An 18,108-nucleotide genomic window follows, 5' to 3' on the forward strand; every position below is an offset into this window, starting at 1 on the left:
TTATCAAAAGATAAAACTAGTAGTACTAAGAAGATTTCCAGACATCCAGGACATGAAATATATGATAGTGGTAACAAGATTACTTCTAACGGCACCCTTGTGATTCCAGAGCCATACTGTAATTTCATTCATGTAATCCCTACGTCAACTGTAACTTGCGAGCATTCAAACCTTCGAATCGCAAGCACAAAATTCAATAAAATTCACAAGTAGTTTGTCACGGTCTGGCAATGAGTCTCACAAGAGAGAACGTAAGAGATAAGCAAGAGGAAAACATGGTGCCTAATGCCGTACATAAATCAACTTGAACCGACTTCACTATTTCCAGGTGTATTAAATAGTTCGGGAGGAAAAATGCTAAACACCTCAGCTAAAATCTAAGGACGATTACAAGAAGCACAGAATTACAGTGACCGGCTTTCACAAAAGCTCAGGACACAAGCCAGCGGCTTCCGCTACAGAAGACCAACAACTGCAGCTACCTTCTCATCGATAGACGGCCTGCCTTTCATGCACAGGCGCGACGCCATCCCCAAACACAACTGACTTCTACCTAAAGTACACGGGCCTCCCCTCTTCCTCTCCACTTCTCATCATCTGAACTGGCTGCCCTCCCACGTCTGCCCAAATTTCCATCCGTTCCGTACTGCATTCATCGAGTACAGCGTTCGCCCATCGCTCGTCACCAACGTGAAAGACAGCGGTCCCGTCATCTTCGTCCTCACCGTCCACAGGCATCCCCAGTTCCGGTACGCTGATACCCATCCCGTGTATGGGCACTTGACCTTCACCGACACCACATCCCCTGCTCCGCCCACGTTGTGAATCAGCACCATCAAGAACCATGGGTTGCCTCCAATGGTGAACCGCACCCCACCGCGCTTCGCACACCGGACCCTGTCATCATCACATTCAACCCACACATCCTGTTACCATCTACCGCTCATCCGACTCAATCCCCTCTTCCCACCCACATGTCATCCACGTCTCATTCACAATCCGCAGTCCACCACACATTTCTCCAGAACACTCCTCGCAACCACCTTCTCATACAATGTCTCCACAGTGGCGCTACTTACTTCCTGTACCACACTGGGGCAACACCTCCTTCGCGCCGCGCAAGGCTAGTGAAAGCGGGCATCGGCAAGTCGAAGTGCGACTTGGGATAATCGCACCACCCACCATGCGAACCCTGCGGGCACAGGTTGGTGGCAGTCACCACAATGGCCCTGGCGTAACTCCAGCACCAGTTCCTGCCACGATTTGGTGCGCACCTCAGCTGGTAACATCCGCCGCACGCCTTCCCGCCCTGGAATAGACGAGAGCTCAACGCGGCAGTCATTGACCCATACCCCAGCTTGTAGGTATTCTGGTACCCGCAGGCGCCGCCCTCCGTTCCAGCGCCGTTGGGAGAGCCATAGTACGTGATATGAGCATCACCCCAACCCCGCGGCGCCGCGATCACCGTGGTCAGACCCAGCGCCAGAAACAGCACAACGAGCTTCAAGTTGGACATCTTCATGACTGTCTCGCTCCTGTGAACGGCAACAACTTGCATCATTGAAATCTCCTGATCATTTAACATCGTAGTCAACAATAGAACAATCACACCTACCTCACGATGTCAAAACTGGAGCAGCAACCGCAAACTCATGCAACTCGACTAAATAAAACTGCACGCATGGATGGAATCAATGTAATCAGTGGAATCTGCGGAGATCTCCACGGCACCGCACGACAAACATAAATAGTTCTTCTAAATTTGCTCATAACATGTACCAGCAAAGACCACTTACAGGAAGCAGATGTGGGGGCAGAATCTGAGGACGAAAGGACGTAACTAGACGAGCTGAGGGAATGTCATGTCCGAGGTGACAAGCGCGGCACGTCCAGACAACAACAGAAATGGAGAAACCTTCCTTAAGTGGAGCGGAAGCACAGAAAGGTTGTGGTGCCGGCAAGCCGAGGAAGGATCGAGCAGCGTTGCTGGAATCAACATCCATGATCACCCGATCCTCGAATAGCCAGACGCAAAAATTTCGCGAAGCCACCCGCATCGGCGTTTCTAGACCCGCCAGTCGACGACGAACGCTTGCCTCTCTCACCCTATCTGAGATGGAGCTCAACTTTTACTCGCATTCAATTCCACGTGGTTTTTAAAATGGTGAATTTAAGTGGGAGGAATTCTCGGTTGCCCGCGCGCGCCTCTAGTGATCCGATGAGCTGCTTTTCCACGTCCAGTTCAGTTGAGTGTGTCCCCACATTCGAATTGAGTCCACGTGCTCCTGCCTCAACCTCGTTTTCCTCGCGTCGGCGGTGCTGCATTCTCACATCGTCAGTGTTCGAAGGAGCGCGGAATACTTTCAAATATAGGCCACTTTGAATGCGCAAACCGACAACTGCATTAGAGTTCAAAACATTGTTTTCTAAGTTTCAACAGTGTGTCTGAGTTGTCCAAATTGCTTTGACTCGACTTGGATTGCTACCTTCAAAAACCCCATTTCTATTTTATCATGGCTTCACGTTTCAAAATTTAATCATGTGTTTATTATGTTTTATCTTAAAATTATTTTTTATGTTTTATCTTAAAATTATTTTGTATAAATTATTAAAACATTTATTATGTTTGTATCTTAAAATATAATTTAAAAAAGTATAATTTAAAAAAGAAACTCTAAATTTTTATATAATATTACAAGTTATATAAATTAGAGTATATTAAATATGCAAACTTTGTATGTAAGTGGCACATCTTAAATTAATACATATAAATCTTCATCTTTTGTAATTTATAATCAAATCTATTTTATATGTTTGTATGTAATTTACTATCTTTGACCATTGAATAATTTTGCAAGATAATAAAAAATTACAAAATATGGACTTTAGCAATTTAATCATGTATTAATTGAAAATCAAATAAAATTAAAATTTTAATATATTTTGATCTATTGCAATATGATTTGTAGTTTTTTAGTTATTGTCTAGTTTCAATACTAATCAATTGATCAAATTCTCTGATTGTTGAGAGATATCAAGAATAAACACAGTATATAATAAATAAAACTAAGACAAAATAATTTATTCTTTGTACCTTGACTTTGCTAGAATTCATTAAAATTATTTTATAGACCATACAAATCACATAGTATTATAAATGGTAATATTTATTATTAATAGTGTAACTCCTTACTTAGGATGCTCAATTAATGTATTAGGATTTTATCACAAATGTATTACAAATACATATATAATAATTTCAAAATAATAATAATTATATATAAAAAAAAAAACATCTTTGTTTTGCTAAATTATTATTTTAATAATTACTACAATGAAAGGCAATAATTATGTAATCAAATTAATGAATCAAACATTAATATATAAAAAATTTGATACTAAGTAAAAAATAATAATCAAAATATATTTTTATAAAAAAAAATTAAAAAATCAAAATAATACCTATTTTTGTTTATAGTTTTGAACGATATTGTTTCAATTCAAGTTATTGCATTTCTATGATTAAGAGTGGTAAATACAAACTATCAAAACCAACTTTGAGAACTAATACTCTTATAATAAATTATCACAAAGTGTCAAGGCCCTAAGCTATAAAGAACTAAGGAGTCAATACACTCTTGTGTCACTATACTCTTATGTCACTACAAAAGAGTAGTGAATCACTCAAAAATGGAATAATATAAAAATTAGAATAACTATTGCCAAAGAGAATAAGACTAGAGACTCTTGAAACAAGACTAAGAACAAGAAAGACATTGACAAGAGTAAATAAGACTTTATTCTTGCTTCCATTTATACCATCTAACTAGGAGCTACATAGTGCCGTTTTATAGAATCTCCATCACATGTCTAACTTGCAAGATATGTATTTAACTTGCAAGTTAAAATTTTTACATGTATAGTATGTGGCCAACTTGTATTGTAAGTCATCAACATGTACAACACATGGCCATGTTGTTAGCAAGTTTTCAACCTATCAATCACTTGTAATTTTATATAAATTTAAATCCACATCTATGAATTTTATAAGAAGTTTTGTAGTAAGATATTATCAAATCTACTTACTTCTACTTATTTCTATCTAATTCGTTTAATTAAAAAAAAAAATATAAGTCTGTAATACAAAATTATTAAATTTAATATTCTATATGCCTAAACAAAATTGTTAACTAAAAACATTTCATAAAGTTCGACTAATCAAAAATCAAATAATCTAATATATTGGTTCTATACATTTATTGTATAAAAATTCTATAATATCATTTTTGTAGTATCTCAAATTTATGATTAATAAATATTTAAATATATAAATAAAATAATATAAAATAATAAATATAACACAAATAAAATATTTTTTTAGCTTATAGATAAAATCGTGTTAATTATAGTTTTAAAAAATATATATTTTTTTTAAAAATAAATAGATAGTATCTAATTTTTAAATTTTTTATCTATGATATACATGATTTTAATATATTATTATTATATTTATAATTTAAAAATATTAATATAATTTTTTGCCATATAATTCTTAATTTGACTTGTATAAGGATTTCTTTTTTATTTAAATTTATTTAGTATATTATGGAAAATTATTCTAATATATATATATATATATATATATATATGTGTGTGTGTATGTATGTATATATGTATGTATGTATGTATGTATGTATATATGTATGTATGTATGTATATATGTATGTATGTATGTGCACATATACACACACATATTGTTTTTATTACAACAACAAATTTATATTAGTTTGATATATTTAAACCCTTATAATATCAAATATACTAAGTAAAATTTTGTTTTTTTGTACTTATTTACAATAATTATATTACAAATAATAATAGAAATTAATTATGTGTAATTGTTTTTTTACCATAATAACTCTATTAAAACACATACTATATGAGTAGAGTTAAATTATGTTCTACTTTTTAGAAACTTCAGCAAGTACTTGTGCTACATGCTATTCAGCACAATTCCAAATTGTAAAATTCACCATTTCTAGATTTATTCTTCTCACAAAATTAAAGATTATTCTTCTCACCACATTTCATTTGATTAACTAGAAGCACATAATCATACATCAAGCAGGTGATGCATATAAGCCCAATGTTCTTAAACTTCAACTCAATGAGATATCACATATCATCCATGCATTGAAGACCAATACAAGTTCCATAAACCACGCAACACTTGAGGAATAATTCAAACACTTCACGAAATAATACGCAAAGAAATATGCACTAAACGCAAAGAAACATTATCGATAAATCATAAATGGAACTTTCATAGAGCTCGTGCCTACCATTCTTTACCAGAGCAGATTGGGGGTCTGCTCGTTTGTCACGTCATTCCGGAGGGTGGGGCAGCGGGCTCGTGTTTTCGAAAAATTCGATAGGATTCAGGGGACATGATCTCGCAAGGAAATTGCAGTCCGAATAGCATTTTCATGGAATCGCACCGCGATCAGTTCAGTTCAGTCGTTGCTTTTGGAATGCGGAGGAGAGGTCGAGGCGAAGACGGCATTCTCCGGCGATGGTGGCATCGGGATATTCCTTCGAGAGGGAGGCAGGAGAGGGAATCCGCGGTGTGGGCACAGCCTGCGCAGCAACCAAGCGGCAAGCGGACAAAACCATTCGCCCACATCTGCTTCGGAGATTCTGTACCACACGTACCATATGGATCGTGTACGGGGGGACATTTGTCTCCAGGACAAACCAAGTGCAAAATTGTGCGATCGTTGCCTATTAATGAAGGCGATTGGTAAAGTGTGACTTCCTGCATTCTCTCCGGCTCGTTCGCTCGGCGGATTGTGTTGAATTTCCATGGAAGCCAGGAGTCCATATCATCGGCTGCCTGCATTCCATCCTTTTCGTTGAAGTCGCCGTCGATTGGTTGCTCCCACTTCAGTGAAAGTCCACTCCTTTGTATGTGTCTCAGCTACAGAAACTGCGATGTTCGTCTGCGATGTTCGTCTTATCCGAGATCTAGCTGAGCCAAGCACCATGTGATTTCACGTCAGTCGAAGCGTCTGTTTTGTATGTATGCATGTGGAGCACAACTTTGAGCCAACGTGCTTCATGACACTGGAACCTGTCATGCTCACGGTGTTTCGTCGTGCAGGGGAATTTTTTTGCAGTTCTTCATGTAAGTCTTATCGAGTTTGTTCCATTTTATAAATTCCAGGAGCAAGACAGTCATGAAGATGTCCAACTTGAAGCTCGTTGTGCTGTTTCTTGCGCTGGGTCTGACCACGGTGATCGCGGCGCCGCGGGGTTGGGGTGATGCTCATATCACGTACTATGGCTCTCCCAACGGCGCTGGAACGGAGGGCGGCGCCTGCGGGTACCAGAATACCTACAAGCTGGGGTATGGGTCAATGACTGCCGCGTTGAGCTCTCGTCTATTCCAGGGCGGGAAGGCGTGCGGCGGATGTTACCAGCTGAGGTGCGCACCAAATCGTGGCAGGAACTGGTGCTGGAGTTACGCCAGGGCCATTGTGGTGACTGCCACCAACCTGTGCCCGCAGGGTTCGCATGGTGGGTGGTGCGATTATCCCAAGTCGCACTTCGACTTGCCGATGCCCGCTTTCACTAGCCTTGCGCGGCGCGAAGGAGGTGTTGCCCCAGTGTGGTACAGGAAGTAAGTAGCGCCACTGTGGAGACATTGTATGAGAAGGTGGTTGCGAGGAGTGTTCTGGAGAAATGTGTGGTGGACTGCGGATTGTGAATGAGACGTGGATGACATGTGGGTGGGAAGAGGGGATTGAGTCGGATGAGCGGTAGATGGTAACAGGATGTGTGGGTTGAATGTGATGATGACAGGGTCCGGTGTGCGAAGCGCGGTGGGGTGCGGTTCACCATTGGAGGCAACCCATGGTTCTTGATGGTGCTGATTCACAACGTGGGCGGAGCAGGGGATGTGGTGTCGGTGAAGGTCAAGTGCCCATACACGGGATGGGTATCAGCGTACCGGAACTGGGGATGCCTGTGGACGGTGAGGACGAAGATGACGGGACCGCTGTCTTTCACGTTGGTGACGAGCGATGGGCGAACGCTGTACTCGATGAATGCAGTACGGAACGGATGGAAATTTGGGCAGACGTGGGAGGGCAGCCAGTTCAGATGATGAGAAGTGGAGAGGAAGAGGGGAGGCCCGTGTACTTTAGGTAGAAGTCAGTTGTGTTTGGGGATGGCGTCGCGCCTGTGCATGAAAGGCAGGCCGTCTATCGATGAGAAGGTAGCTGCAGTTGTTGGTCTTCTGTAGCGGAAGCCGCTTGCAGGTGACTTCTATTCAGGTGTTGATTGCAATTATTTTTTGATTTATTGGGGGTCTCATGTTTTTTAGTTTCTTTCCGTTGCGATTGTGCTCCTTAGCTTGCTTCGATTTTTCTGGTTGGCTTATGATTGAGCACTTGTCGGCCGGCAACGGATATGGTTATCAGCGTAGAGAAACTATTTTTCTTATGAGTTAGTAAATCTGACTAATTGATTATTTACTTATCATCTCTCGAGCATGGAAGGATACGTCTTTCCACCTTATACATCACCCTTCCTGAGTTTCTGGGAAGTTTAAAGTCCTTATCTGGGCCATCTTGACAACGGAGTCGTCTTTCCAACTGCCTGACTTGCATTCCTGCCTGCAGTGGTTTTACTTGAGATTTTAAACCTACGCTAGGGCCACATTGTAGATAAGGGTCGGATTTAGCGATATTAGCAGCACATTCAACCATCTTCCTGAACTTTGTTGCTCCTCAAGCATGCGATGTTGGTAGTGCGTTTTAAACACTTTGATATTATTCCTCCTGATGTCTATTTAGTTTTAATCTTAAGGAACTTGTTTCATGATACTTGACTTAATTGAAACTCTGTACCTCAATTGTTTGTACGATGTGTTTGTATACTCGGGTTCCCAGCGTTGCTAACATCGGAGGTTTCTTTTATACACTTCATCTGTCAGAACTCTAGATAGTCTCGTTCGAAACTCTGGCAAATTTATACAATTTGATGTGACTCTGATTGGATTGACACAAATGAACACTACAACACTGTGATACCTCAGTACTTTCGGGATTTATTATGTTAGCGACCAGATTGTTTTTTTAGTCTATCACAACAAGTTAGCTGTTACCTAAGATTAGGTGTTGTAGGTATTAAATGGTTTCAGTGACATTTGTAAATTAAACTGACTGTTTTACACATCTAGATGGATTTTTTGCATTTCAGAGTAGTTTGATGTGAATATACCTATATATACTTATTTTGTTTTTTTGAAAATAGAGGTATCGTTTTCTCAAAAAATCGTGATGCTGGAAGCATAAATTTAGAATGTTTGGTAGATGATTGAAGTAAACTTACACCAGTAATATTGTGCTTGAATTATGTTAGTGCAATATTAAAACCATAATCTGATTGCAACACCAGACTTGTATAATTATACATTTTGTATCTTAATCAAGCTCGTAAAAGTTGAGTTTTAAAAATCAATCGAAATTCTTAGTTAGGTTGGTTACAAGATATTAAGTTTAATCTCTTATAAAGTGTTTTGACTTTTACTATCAACATTTTGACTTTTATTACAACCTTAAATTAAATCCATATAAGGTTTAAGATTTTAATGCTTAAATCGATTTGTGAGGTTGTTATAAATTTATCCAGTAAGGTAAAGCTTTGTTAAAAAAGAAGATGATTTTTCTAGAATTTAATCCATAATTTTATTTCTCTTCTTAATATTACAATAAATATATGCATCATATATTTATTTAGTTAACATGTAATGAATTAAAATTAGAAAATATTCTTATGTTAGGAAAAAAAAAAAAAAAAAAAAAAAAACATATTAATCAAAAGTCCAAGTCATTAACTCAAATCTTCTGTCATCAAATTACACATTACAATTTTCATAAATACACTTAAAATTCAGAATTTTACTCTGCGTAAAAAGAAATCAAACAGGAGGTGACAATGAAAATCCAAATAATTAAGATGTTTAGTTTTAATATCGTAGAATACAAACCTTGTATTTTTCGCAAAAAAAAAGAAAAAAAAAGAAGAAAAAAAAAAGAAACGGTGACACTAGTGATAAAACCTTCCAAACAAAGCTGCGAGCATATTCTTGGATGAAAGCCGCCGTCAAACGTAAGGAGCGATTCCCAAGGCGATCCTCATTCATCAGTCAAATCGACCAGTATTTCAAAAGAAATAGAAGCGGTGGTGCCGTTTCTTAGAAACAGAATTGTCCGCAACAAGTGAAGATAACCGTAACTACAATTTGCAACCGATTTTTATTACTAAGACCCTCAATCTAGAAATAGGTAGAAAGTAGGTGTTGCACGAACTCAGCAAATGTATGACTTTGCAGCTGGAGATTTGGTTACCACAATCTGATCAGATTAGCGAGGCTGCCAACAATGAAGAACAACTCATGGGACCATTGGAGATGGTTGTCGGTGTTAGGATTGATGTGGCTAAAGAGTGCTGAAGGAATTAGGTTTGATCTCGAGCACCGAGAGTGTTTGATGCATGAAGCGGAGGCAGATGGTGAATTCGTGCACATGTTTGTGAAGGTTGCCGAAGAACTCAACCCTCCGCCTTTCCGGCACATAGGAGTGGATGTCGTTGTAAGTCTTTCAGCGGGATCGCGAAAATCGTTCTGTGAAAATCGTCACGTGATTGAATTGTGATTCCCGTGTAAAATCCTTTTTAGCTGCCATTCAGTTGGTGATGAACCTTTAGATATGAAATTCATCACAGACTGAGACGTTTCAAAAGCGACGAATTATCACTTCAGAACCTACAACACCGGATGATCTTTCTGACACTTACGTTGAGCCATCCGAGACTCCGATGCTTTAGCACTTTGGGTGTAGCAAATGCCACTATCAATCCAATTGAGCTGACCCCATGTCAAGCCAAAATAACATGGGTAACTGCTTGGCACGTGTCTTATTTTCTTGGTTTTGTAGATCCAATCTCCTGGAGGCCATTTCATTCATACGGAGAAATTGAAACATCAATCCCAAGTCCATGCAGGATTGTTACCATGGGAATTTGGGTCTACAATCAATTTCACCGCGGTAGAGAAGGGACGCTACAAGATTTGCTTCCACAATCGAGGATCGTGGGTAGAGACTGTGATCCTCGACATGCTACACCCAGATGCTGACTATCAGGAACCTGTCAAAGACGGTTCGTATCAGCTCCACAAACCAATTCATCAAATGCATGAATTTCCTGTCGTCGCAGTGGGACGATTAAGATTCAGGCTCCAGCTAATGCGACGATGCACGCAGTGCAGAGCATATACAATCCCTCATGAAGCAGATCAGAGACCTTTCGGATTCACTCTTGGACGTTGAGTTGGAGCAAGATTGGCTTGCATCGCACTTCAACCTGCACGCAACGAGTAGGTAGCCATTTCACAACCTTGACTAAATAAATCCCTCATTCTGCAAGCTGACAAATCCTTAGAAAACCCACAAGTTTGTCGGGGTCGTTCGTGCAGTTCTTGGTGACTTGAGCAGGCGATTGGTGTACAAGGCTGTGCTGGAAGTGTTCGCCATCATCGTCGTTAGCGTGCTGCAAGTGATTCTGCTGCAGCAGTTCCTGCAGAAACAACTCTCAAGTAAGACTTTACTATCAGTGACCATCCCCGATCCACATGATTCCATTTCTACAACCAGTTTTACCGATCTTTACATTGCAACATCAACCAAGCACGATGTTCTTCACTGAAATTTTCGTGATAGAATATCCGCAAACTGGATTAATCATCTGCTCCGATGAGCACGATCGTAATCTACTTGTGGTTTGGCGATCCCAGACAAGCAGATGTAGGATGAGCTCAAAGCTCGGCAGATTCCTCATATTGAATCGCCATAACGGTATGTTAAAACCTCCTTAATTGTCACATGAATACTCCATTTCTAAATATTCATATATGCATGTATGTGAAACAAGTTGTTACATTTAATTTTTGTTATGTTATCACTTTGTGAAGTTTGCAAACTGCTCAAGTGAGAAGTTCTTATATGTTGATTTTTGTCGACGTGTCAAGTCTTCAATGTTCATATATAAATTTTTAGAACATTTAAGATTTCTCGTCATTGCACCATCAATACTCCGAAGCCAGCATTGTGGTCTTTTTAAGCATTGATGTTTTGGAATTCTAATTGCAGTGTGCTTTTTGAGAATTTACTTCTTGAAACAAAAATACAACCAAAAAAGAACAGTTGCTCAAGACTTCTTAGTTTTAGTGAGTTATTACATGTGTTCTAAGCTGTTAAAGATTAAATTTTTTCTATATTGTGATGTTCTCTGAGCATAGACAATGACAGGAAATGAAAGAAAGAAAAGGAAAAAAATTTATAAAATATTTTTTCAAAATAATGGTTTGTAACATATATTACAAAGTGCATTATTTCTGAGAAAAATAAGAACATTACTTTATCAAATTTTAAAATATATTAAAAAATATTAAAAATATACAACAGAATGGAATATCGAATTAGTTTCCTGCATTAGTTTTTTAGATTCATGTTAAACTTGTTTTGTTTTTTTTTTTTTTTTTTTTTTTGTTTTTGTTTTTGTGAATGACTTCTATTTGAATATATACTTTCCATAAGTAACAAATGCTTATACTCTTGATCATAGGAACACCATCTAAAAAAATCTAATTTAGATGTGCTTTGTATATTGCATTGCTATTAATTGATAAATATGATGTAAAATATAAATTTTTGCATAGACTCGAACTATATCTGATAGATGTTGCAGCAGATTAAAAATAAATAAACAAGTTCGTTCAAACTAAGAAAGGCAAAACAATATAATAATTTCCTTTTGGGATTTTGAAAATGTAGAATTTTAAAATTGATTAGAATATATCATGAATTTTATATGAAATTAAATAAGATAACATTAAAAACAAATAATTTTCACACAAATATAAATTAAAATTAAAAGAAAATTAAATTTTAAATAGCTAAATATTTTTTTTACTACCATTATATTTTATAAAATAATATGTGTATGTATAGATATACATATATATATATAGATATAAATATTCATATTATAAAAAAACCAAATATTTTTATTAGGAAATTATTTTAATTTTAAAGATATATATATTTATACATTATATTTAAAGTTATATATTATATATAATATTAGAAATTATTTATTATTATAAATCTTAAATAAGGCTACATATATTATTCTAATAATAATAGGTCAAATGGTTGTTTTTCAAATTTGAGAGCAAAAAAGAAAGAATAATAATGCTAATAGTTGATTAGAATTGATACAAACAAAGATTCATAATTTTTTGATTTTTTACAATTTAAATAAAATCTTAATTTTTATAAGAATATATAAAAATAGATAAATTAGTTATTAAAAACATAAAGATGAAAAAAATCAATTACACTAATATATTAAGTTTTGCTGTAAGTTAAAAAATACTTATACTTAAAAATTATCACATGAAGAATAATAAATAAAAATTAAAAAAAAATAATAGAAGAAAAATTATGTGAGATTTATTAAATAATTTTTAATAAAATTTATATATTTTTTTTATAAAATTTTAATTTTTTTTATTTATCTTCTTTCAGGTATTTGTCTTTGACAATATTTTATTACAAAAATAAATAAATAAATAAATAAATAGAGACTTACTACTGACAAAGTCTAAAGTCCAAACTTTGGTACTTTAGATTTAAGTAGGTTTAAAATATATTTATTAATAAATTATAAAAATAACTTACTTTTATATATTTCTACCTAATTTCTATTATCTTCTTAATTAATAATATTACTATTGATGTGCATGACATTCTTCTTCTCACTAGAGATAAATTCTAGTAAGAGCAATGATTACATATTGAAGTTATTTAAGATACAATAAATTATATTTGCCAAATATTTTGATCTTTATTTTCTTTAAAAATAATTGATATGTCTTATCAATCATCGGTATTATACCAAAATAAGACATAGTACAACCATGTTATTTGATTATTGCTGAAATCTTTATAATTTTTTTCAAATAAAATAATAAAAATACTATTAAGTGTGGTTCCTACCTCAAATAGTATTACCAAATATCAAGAGCCTCTTCTACAATTGTAAGCTCAAATGCATTGTATCTTACTATCGATTTAAAAAAGTTTATTTTGTTCTTGAGAATATTTATTTCTTTAATGTTGTCTTAAAGGCTATAAATTTTCTAACGGATTGTCTAATAAATTAATAAATAATATGTATTTTTTAAATATATTGATTGCTGATTTTTCATTACAAATACAAAAAAACAAAAAATAAAGATACAAGATAAAATTAATTGTCTATTAAAGTTTTTTTACTTTATTACAAAAGATATATTAATTCTTTATTTTGGATTTTATAGATTTTGTTGATAAAAAATACCAATCTTCTATGTTGTATTTATAAGATTCTTAAATGGCTCCCATGTGTATTTCTTATTATTATATTTGAGCCAATGTACAAGATATTTTCTTCTATTTTGACATTACCTTGAGTTTAATATTTCTTTTACTTTAAATTCTTAATTATAATCTATTTCTATGGGAGAAAATGGAAATTCACTTCTTTCTTGTATATTCATTGTCTTGTATAGTTCAAAAAGAGAGACATAAAAAAAATGGATTTTCATGGATTTTAGTAGATATAATCAATTAGCAATTAAATTGACTTATTCACAATTAAGAAATGGTCTACGTTTATAATAATCTAACTTATCTTAAAAAAATAGTCTTGATATTACAATAGAATAACCATATCTTGTTCCTAACATAGAATTGACATTGTTTTTTGCAATAGACATTTGTATTAATCTTTTGTTGTTTCCAAGGATCTTTTAATTGTGCATTCAATATTTTATGTAACTCTAAAAATTACTCTCCAAATCTTTTGTCATATAATTATTAGCTTTTGAAACGTCAAAAGTATCAAATTATTGATGATAATCATAGTTAACATAAAAAAATGATTGTTTAGTGGAAAATATACCATGTTATTATAAGTAATCTTTGACAATAGTAAAAAAATAATTGTTTGATCATTTTGATAGTAGTTTATGATACATTATACATATTACTTCAATATTAAATTTATTTACTATAATTATCTATTAATTTGAAGATAAAAGATCAAAGATAGTTTTATGTCTATCTTTAATAACTTTAATAGGATTTTCTAAAAAATTAATATAAATTAATTTTTTCTATTTAATTTAATATTTCTTTAAAATTTATTATAATAATAGAAATTGTCAAGAAAGTAGCTAATTGTTTGTTCATTTGTGATAGTTTTTGTATATGGTACAAAATATATAATTTTAATAAAAAAATCTATTATCACAAATATGAAAATTATTAGATCTTGAGATTTAAAGATCCATGATAAAATCTAGATACAAAAGACCATGGTTTTTCAAGTATAAGTAATAGTTTAAGTAGTTCATAAAGTCAATAATATAGAATTTTGATCTTGAAAAAATATTGCATGATTATATAAATATTTTAATTACCTTATATATTTGAAGCCATCATATATCATTTATAATTAACTTCAATATTTTTTTGTATCCAAAATATCTTTTAGCTAAAAAATCATGATAAGCTTAAAGAATATATTAGTATATTTTGTCTTTTGGAACATATAAGCATTTCTTAAAATACAAAAGATTTTTCTTGAATTTAAACTTAGTAATATTATGAGATTTAGAAAGTTTATTTTTGATATCACACACAAAGGAATTTAAGGACATACTTACATAAACTTGATCAAAAAAGCCTGAATCAATAATAAAATACATGTACTAACATAAAATATTCAAGGTCTTTGTGATTTAAATAAATAGATAATAGATTAGAAGTATCTTTTAGATAATAAAACCATTCTTATATTAATAAAAAAAACCTCATCTTATTACATAAAGATTAGTTCAAATATTATAATAAGATCAAATAATTAAATATTGTATTTAGTTTTAAAAATTATAAAATAAAAAAGATTAGAATTCAAAAGTTTAATGACAATTTAACCAAAAAATTTAAGATAGAAAGAAGAGAAGTATAGGCTTGTAAATTTATATTTTAACAAAGATTGAAGGCACACAATAAAAAAATAATGGAAGGATTGAAAGTGACAATAAAAAAATATATAGACAAAGAATAATGAATTTATAATAAAGAAGATATTATTATAGATACTATCTCCAATATGTATTAATATCAAATTTATTTTACATAAAAAATCTCATTTTATTATTATTATTATTTTTTAAAAATTTAATCATTAATTTAAAAAAATAATAGGTTAATTTTTAAATTCAATAAAATTCTACAATTACTTCTTTATATAAGATATAATGGATATTAGATAATAAACTAATAATAAATAAATAAAAGTCTTTAATGATTATTTAATTATTTAAAAAAAAATCTTCTTAAATTATACTTAAAATTAATTTAGAAATAACTTTGATTTATATTATCATTCACAAATTATTTCAAAGATTTTTAATTTTAGTAAATTCAACCTCTCAATCTATGAATTGCTTGTAGTTGCAACTTTTGCTTCAAAATTATAATTTATTGCAATTTAAGTTTTTTGCTGGCTAGTTGATCTCTTCGCTTCTTACCTTGGGCTTCAAAACTTGATTTTCTTTTGTCATTGCTTTAATTACAAAGTGCTCTAAAAAAACACATTGGTATGCAATAGCTTATTTATGGTATTCAAAAATCTAAAGTGAAATAAAGATTTTAAAGTTATAATATCAATGATATAATTGGTATTGATTTTTGTATGAGTTGAATGTGATTTTATTCTTTATTGAGATCTATTCTTGTTAGATGTGATTTCAAGGCTATTTATAATATGATATATGCAACTGCTTCAAGAACTAACATCATGTGATGGTTCTACAAATGCATCAAGTACTAAGATTATAATGCAATGATGGCTATTTTCAATAATATTGTATTTTAATGGCAATGCAATGGTTTTTAAGATTAAAAGTTTATTCATGTTATGAATAATGACCACCAATCAATTTCATTCTTATCATCAATATGACCAAATTTTAGTGTATAGAGCCTTGTATGGCCTTTGTCACAATTGTTGGTCTTGACTAATGGTTATTGAAACCTCAATGCCTTTATTCTTATATACATGTATATACTCTATCATATTGCTCTCTTCTTTGTAAGTAGCACTATAATAGTTGGTAAAAAATCCTTTTTATTATTTTTTTCTTTCAAAAAATAGATAGTTATCTAAAAATAGTTAGATTATAGAGATATATAATGAAGATCATAATGGATTGAATAGATTGCAATGTGAATGCAAGAATTTGAAAATAACATCCTTACGGTTGAGTTGACTTGCTACTTGGAATTATAACAAGATTAAATGCACAATTTGAGATAGTAGTAGCTTGATTTATATACATTTTTTAGTAAGAATATGCACTTTGGCTTCAATTGTAGAGTCACATGCTTTGTTGAATTATTGAAAAATTATTAAACATGATTTTGTATTAGATGTGTCATAGGATTTTTTTTATTATGTTTTAATTTTATTTATTATTTTTTCTATTTATCTATGTAAATTTCTTCTAATTTAAAGAATTTTATTAGGCTTAATTAATGTTATTGGAAATTTTAAAAAAATTCTTACATATTATATATGTTAATAATTTTAAATAAAAAGATATAATTTATAAAAATATTAAATAAAATTGGCATATTATATTTTTTTTGTAATTGAAAAGTAGGATTTATGTATCTTATAAAGATTATATTATATTCAAATTTATAGGATCATAATTTTATATGGTAAGTTATGTTTTTTTTTTTAATTTTCTATGGTAAGTTAGAAAATACAAAAAAGTGATGATGAGTTAGTATGATTGATACTAATAGGTCTATTAATTGTAGATACTATTATATATATTAATAATTATATATTAAATTATTAAATTTATTAATAAATTATCTTAAATTTAAGTTTAAATTTAAGATTTAGATAATTTATAGGAATTTTGATAGAATTGAGTTTGATATAGAAATAAATTCTATTTACAATATCTCAATAGATAGAATAAAAAATATGAAAAGAAATAAGAGTAGTTGAAAGTTATTCTTATCAAAATTTGTAATAAGAATTTATGTGATAGTTGGTTGATACTTAAACAAAATATAACTTGGTTGGATGTTTTTTGGAATTTAAGCTGTTTTTTTAATTCAATCAAAAGAAGGTGTGAAAATTTAACGAAATTTGTGCTATAATATTTCATCTTTATTGCAAATATTTTGAAGCATATTTGGATTTTATTCAAGATTGTTTTAGTTATGTATCTATATTTTTAAGATAGATTTTTTTTAGATAGTGTTCATCCAAAGTTCAAGATTATAATTTAGAATTAATAAGATTTGTATTAAAATTTTAGGTTAAAATTACATTATTAAAATATATAAAAATATTAAGTATTTATTTTAGAATTATTTAGAATTGAAGGTTTAGTCTTGGAATGTAGATTTAATGTGTAGGATAGTAAATTGTATGCATATAAAGATAAAATTTATCCCTCACTCCAAATTATAAGATGGTCTCAATTATAAGTTTATTTTAATTGGTGGTGTGAAGTAAAAGAAGAAACAAATAAGAAAAAAAAACCATAGAAAATAAGTAAAATAAGTGTAATCAAGTTATTGCACACCACAAAACTATTTATAATCTATTTATTAGATTTTCATCCAAAAGTAAAAATAAAAATAAAAAATAAATTTAGGTAGGATTTTTTCTCTTTCTTATAAAATAAGGAAAATATAAATTTAAGTTACTATGAATAAGTTATGATAGTTTAAAATTAAAAATAAATTTTAAAAAGCTAATTGAATAATTTTTATTTCAAAGGTAACTTGCTTAAGAAATCAAGAATTTGAACCTCACCAAGGCTCACAAGTAATGCATAAAGGTATTTTAGAAAGGCCACAAGACCTAAGTCTTATTTTCTTAACTACATTTAAGGTGCTACAATCT

At 31.9% G+C, this 18,108-nt stretch overlaps 3 protein-coding genes across 7 annotated transcripts; 2 read left to right on the forward strand and 1 right to left on the reverse strand.

The window, feature by feature from the left end:
* Window positions 1-222: 222 nt before the first annotated feature.
* LOC112285422 (expansin-A11) lies at window positions 223-1,883 on the reverse strand. 2 transcript variants are annotated; one of them, XM_090252480.1, is made up of 3 exons: window positions 1,797-1,883; window positions 1,080-1,535; window positions 223-897 (listed from the first exon to the last, which is right to left on the reverse strand). In XM_090252480.1, the coding sequence occupies exons 2-3, from the start codon at window positions 1,520-1,522 to the stop codon at window positions 594-596; spliced, it is 747 nt and encodes a 248-aa protein (XP_090108606.1). In that variant the 5' UTR covers window positions 1,523-1,535; window positions 1,797-1,883; the 3' UTR covers window positions 223-593. The 2 variants fall into 2 exon arrangements, with proteins under 2 accessions (XP_090108606.1, XP_024382010.2); XM_024526242.3 differs by having other exon boundaries at window positions 1,080-1,570.
* Window positions 1,884-5,914: 4,031 nt separating this feature from the next.
* LOC112285402 (expansin-A11) lies at window positions 5,915-7,542 on the forward strand. The gene is made up of 2 exons (XM_090252481.1): window positions 5,915-6,679; window positions 6,862-7,542. Exons 1-2 carry the CDS (start codon window positions 6,237-6,239, stop codon window positions 7,163-7,165), a joined length of 747 nt encoding a protein of 248 aa, XP_090108607.1. The 5' UTR covers window positions 5,915-6,236; the 3' UTR covers window positions 7,166-7,542.
* A 1,702-nt stretch (window positions 7,543-9,244) lies between these two features.
* On the forward strand, window positions 9,245-11,449 carry LOC112285661 (transmembrane emp24 domain-containing protein p24beta2). 4 transcript variants are annotated; one of them, XM_024526644.3, is made up of 6 exons: window positions 9,245-9,656; window positions 10,002-10,224; window positions 10,334-10,441; window positions 10,541-10,660; window positions 10,859-10,919; window positions 11,214-11,449. In XM_024526644.3, the coding sequence occupies exons 1-5, from the start codon at window positions 9,447-9,449 to the stop codon at window positions 10,870-10,872; spliced, it is 675 nt and encodes a 224-aa protein (XP_024382412.1). In that variant the 5' UTR covers window positions 9,245-9,446; the 3' UTR covers window positions 10,873-10,919; window positions 11,214-11,449. The 4 variants fall into 4 exon arrangements, 3 of the variants coding, with proteins under 3 accessions (XP_024382412.1, XP_024382411.1, XP_024382414.1); XR_012218021.2 differs by having other exon boundaries at window positions 10,334-10,445; window positions 10,859-11,449; XM_024526643.3 differs by having other exon boundaries at window positions 10,859-11,449.
* The last annotated feature ends 6,659 nt before the right edge of the window (window positions 11,450-18,108 follow it).

This window comes from Physcomitrium patens, chromosome 8 (assembly GCF_059467195.1).
Source record: "Physcomitrium patens ecotype Gransden chromosome 8, ASM5946719v1, whole genome shotgun sequence".
NCBI lineage: Eukaryota > Viridiplantae > Streptophyta > Bryopsida > Funariales > Funariaceae > Physcomitrium > Physcomitrium patens.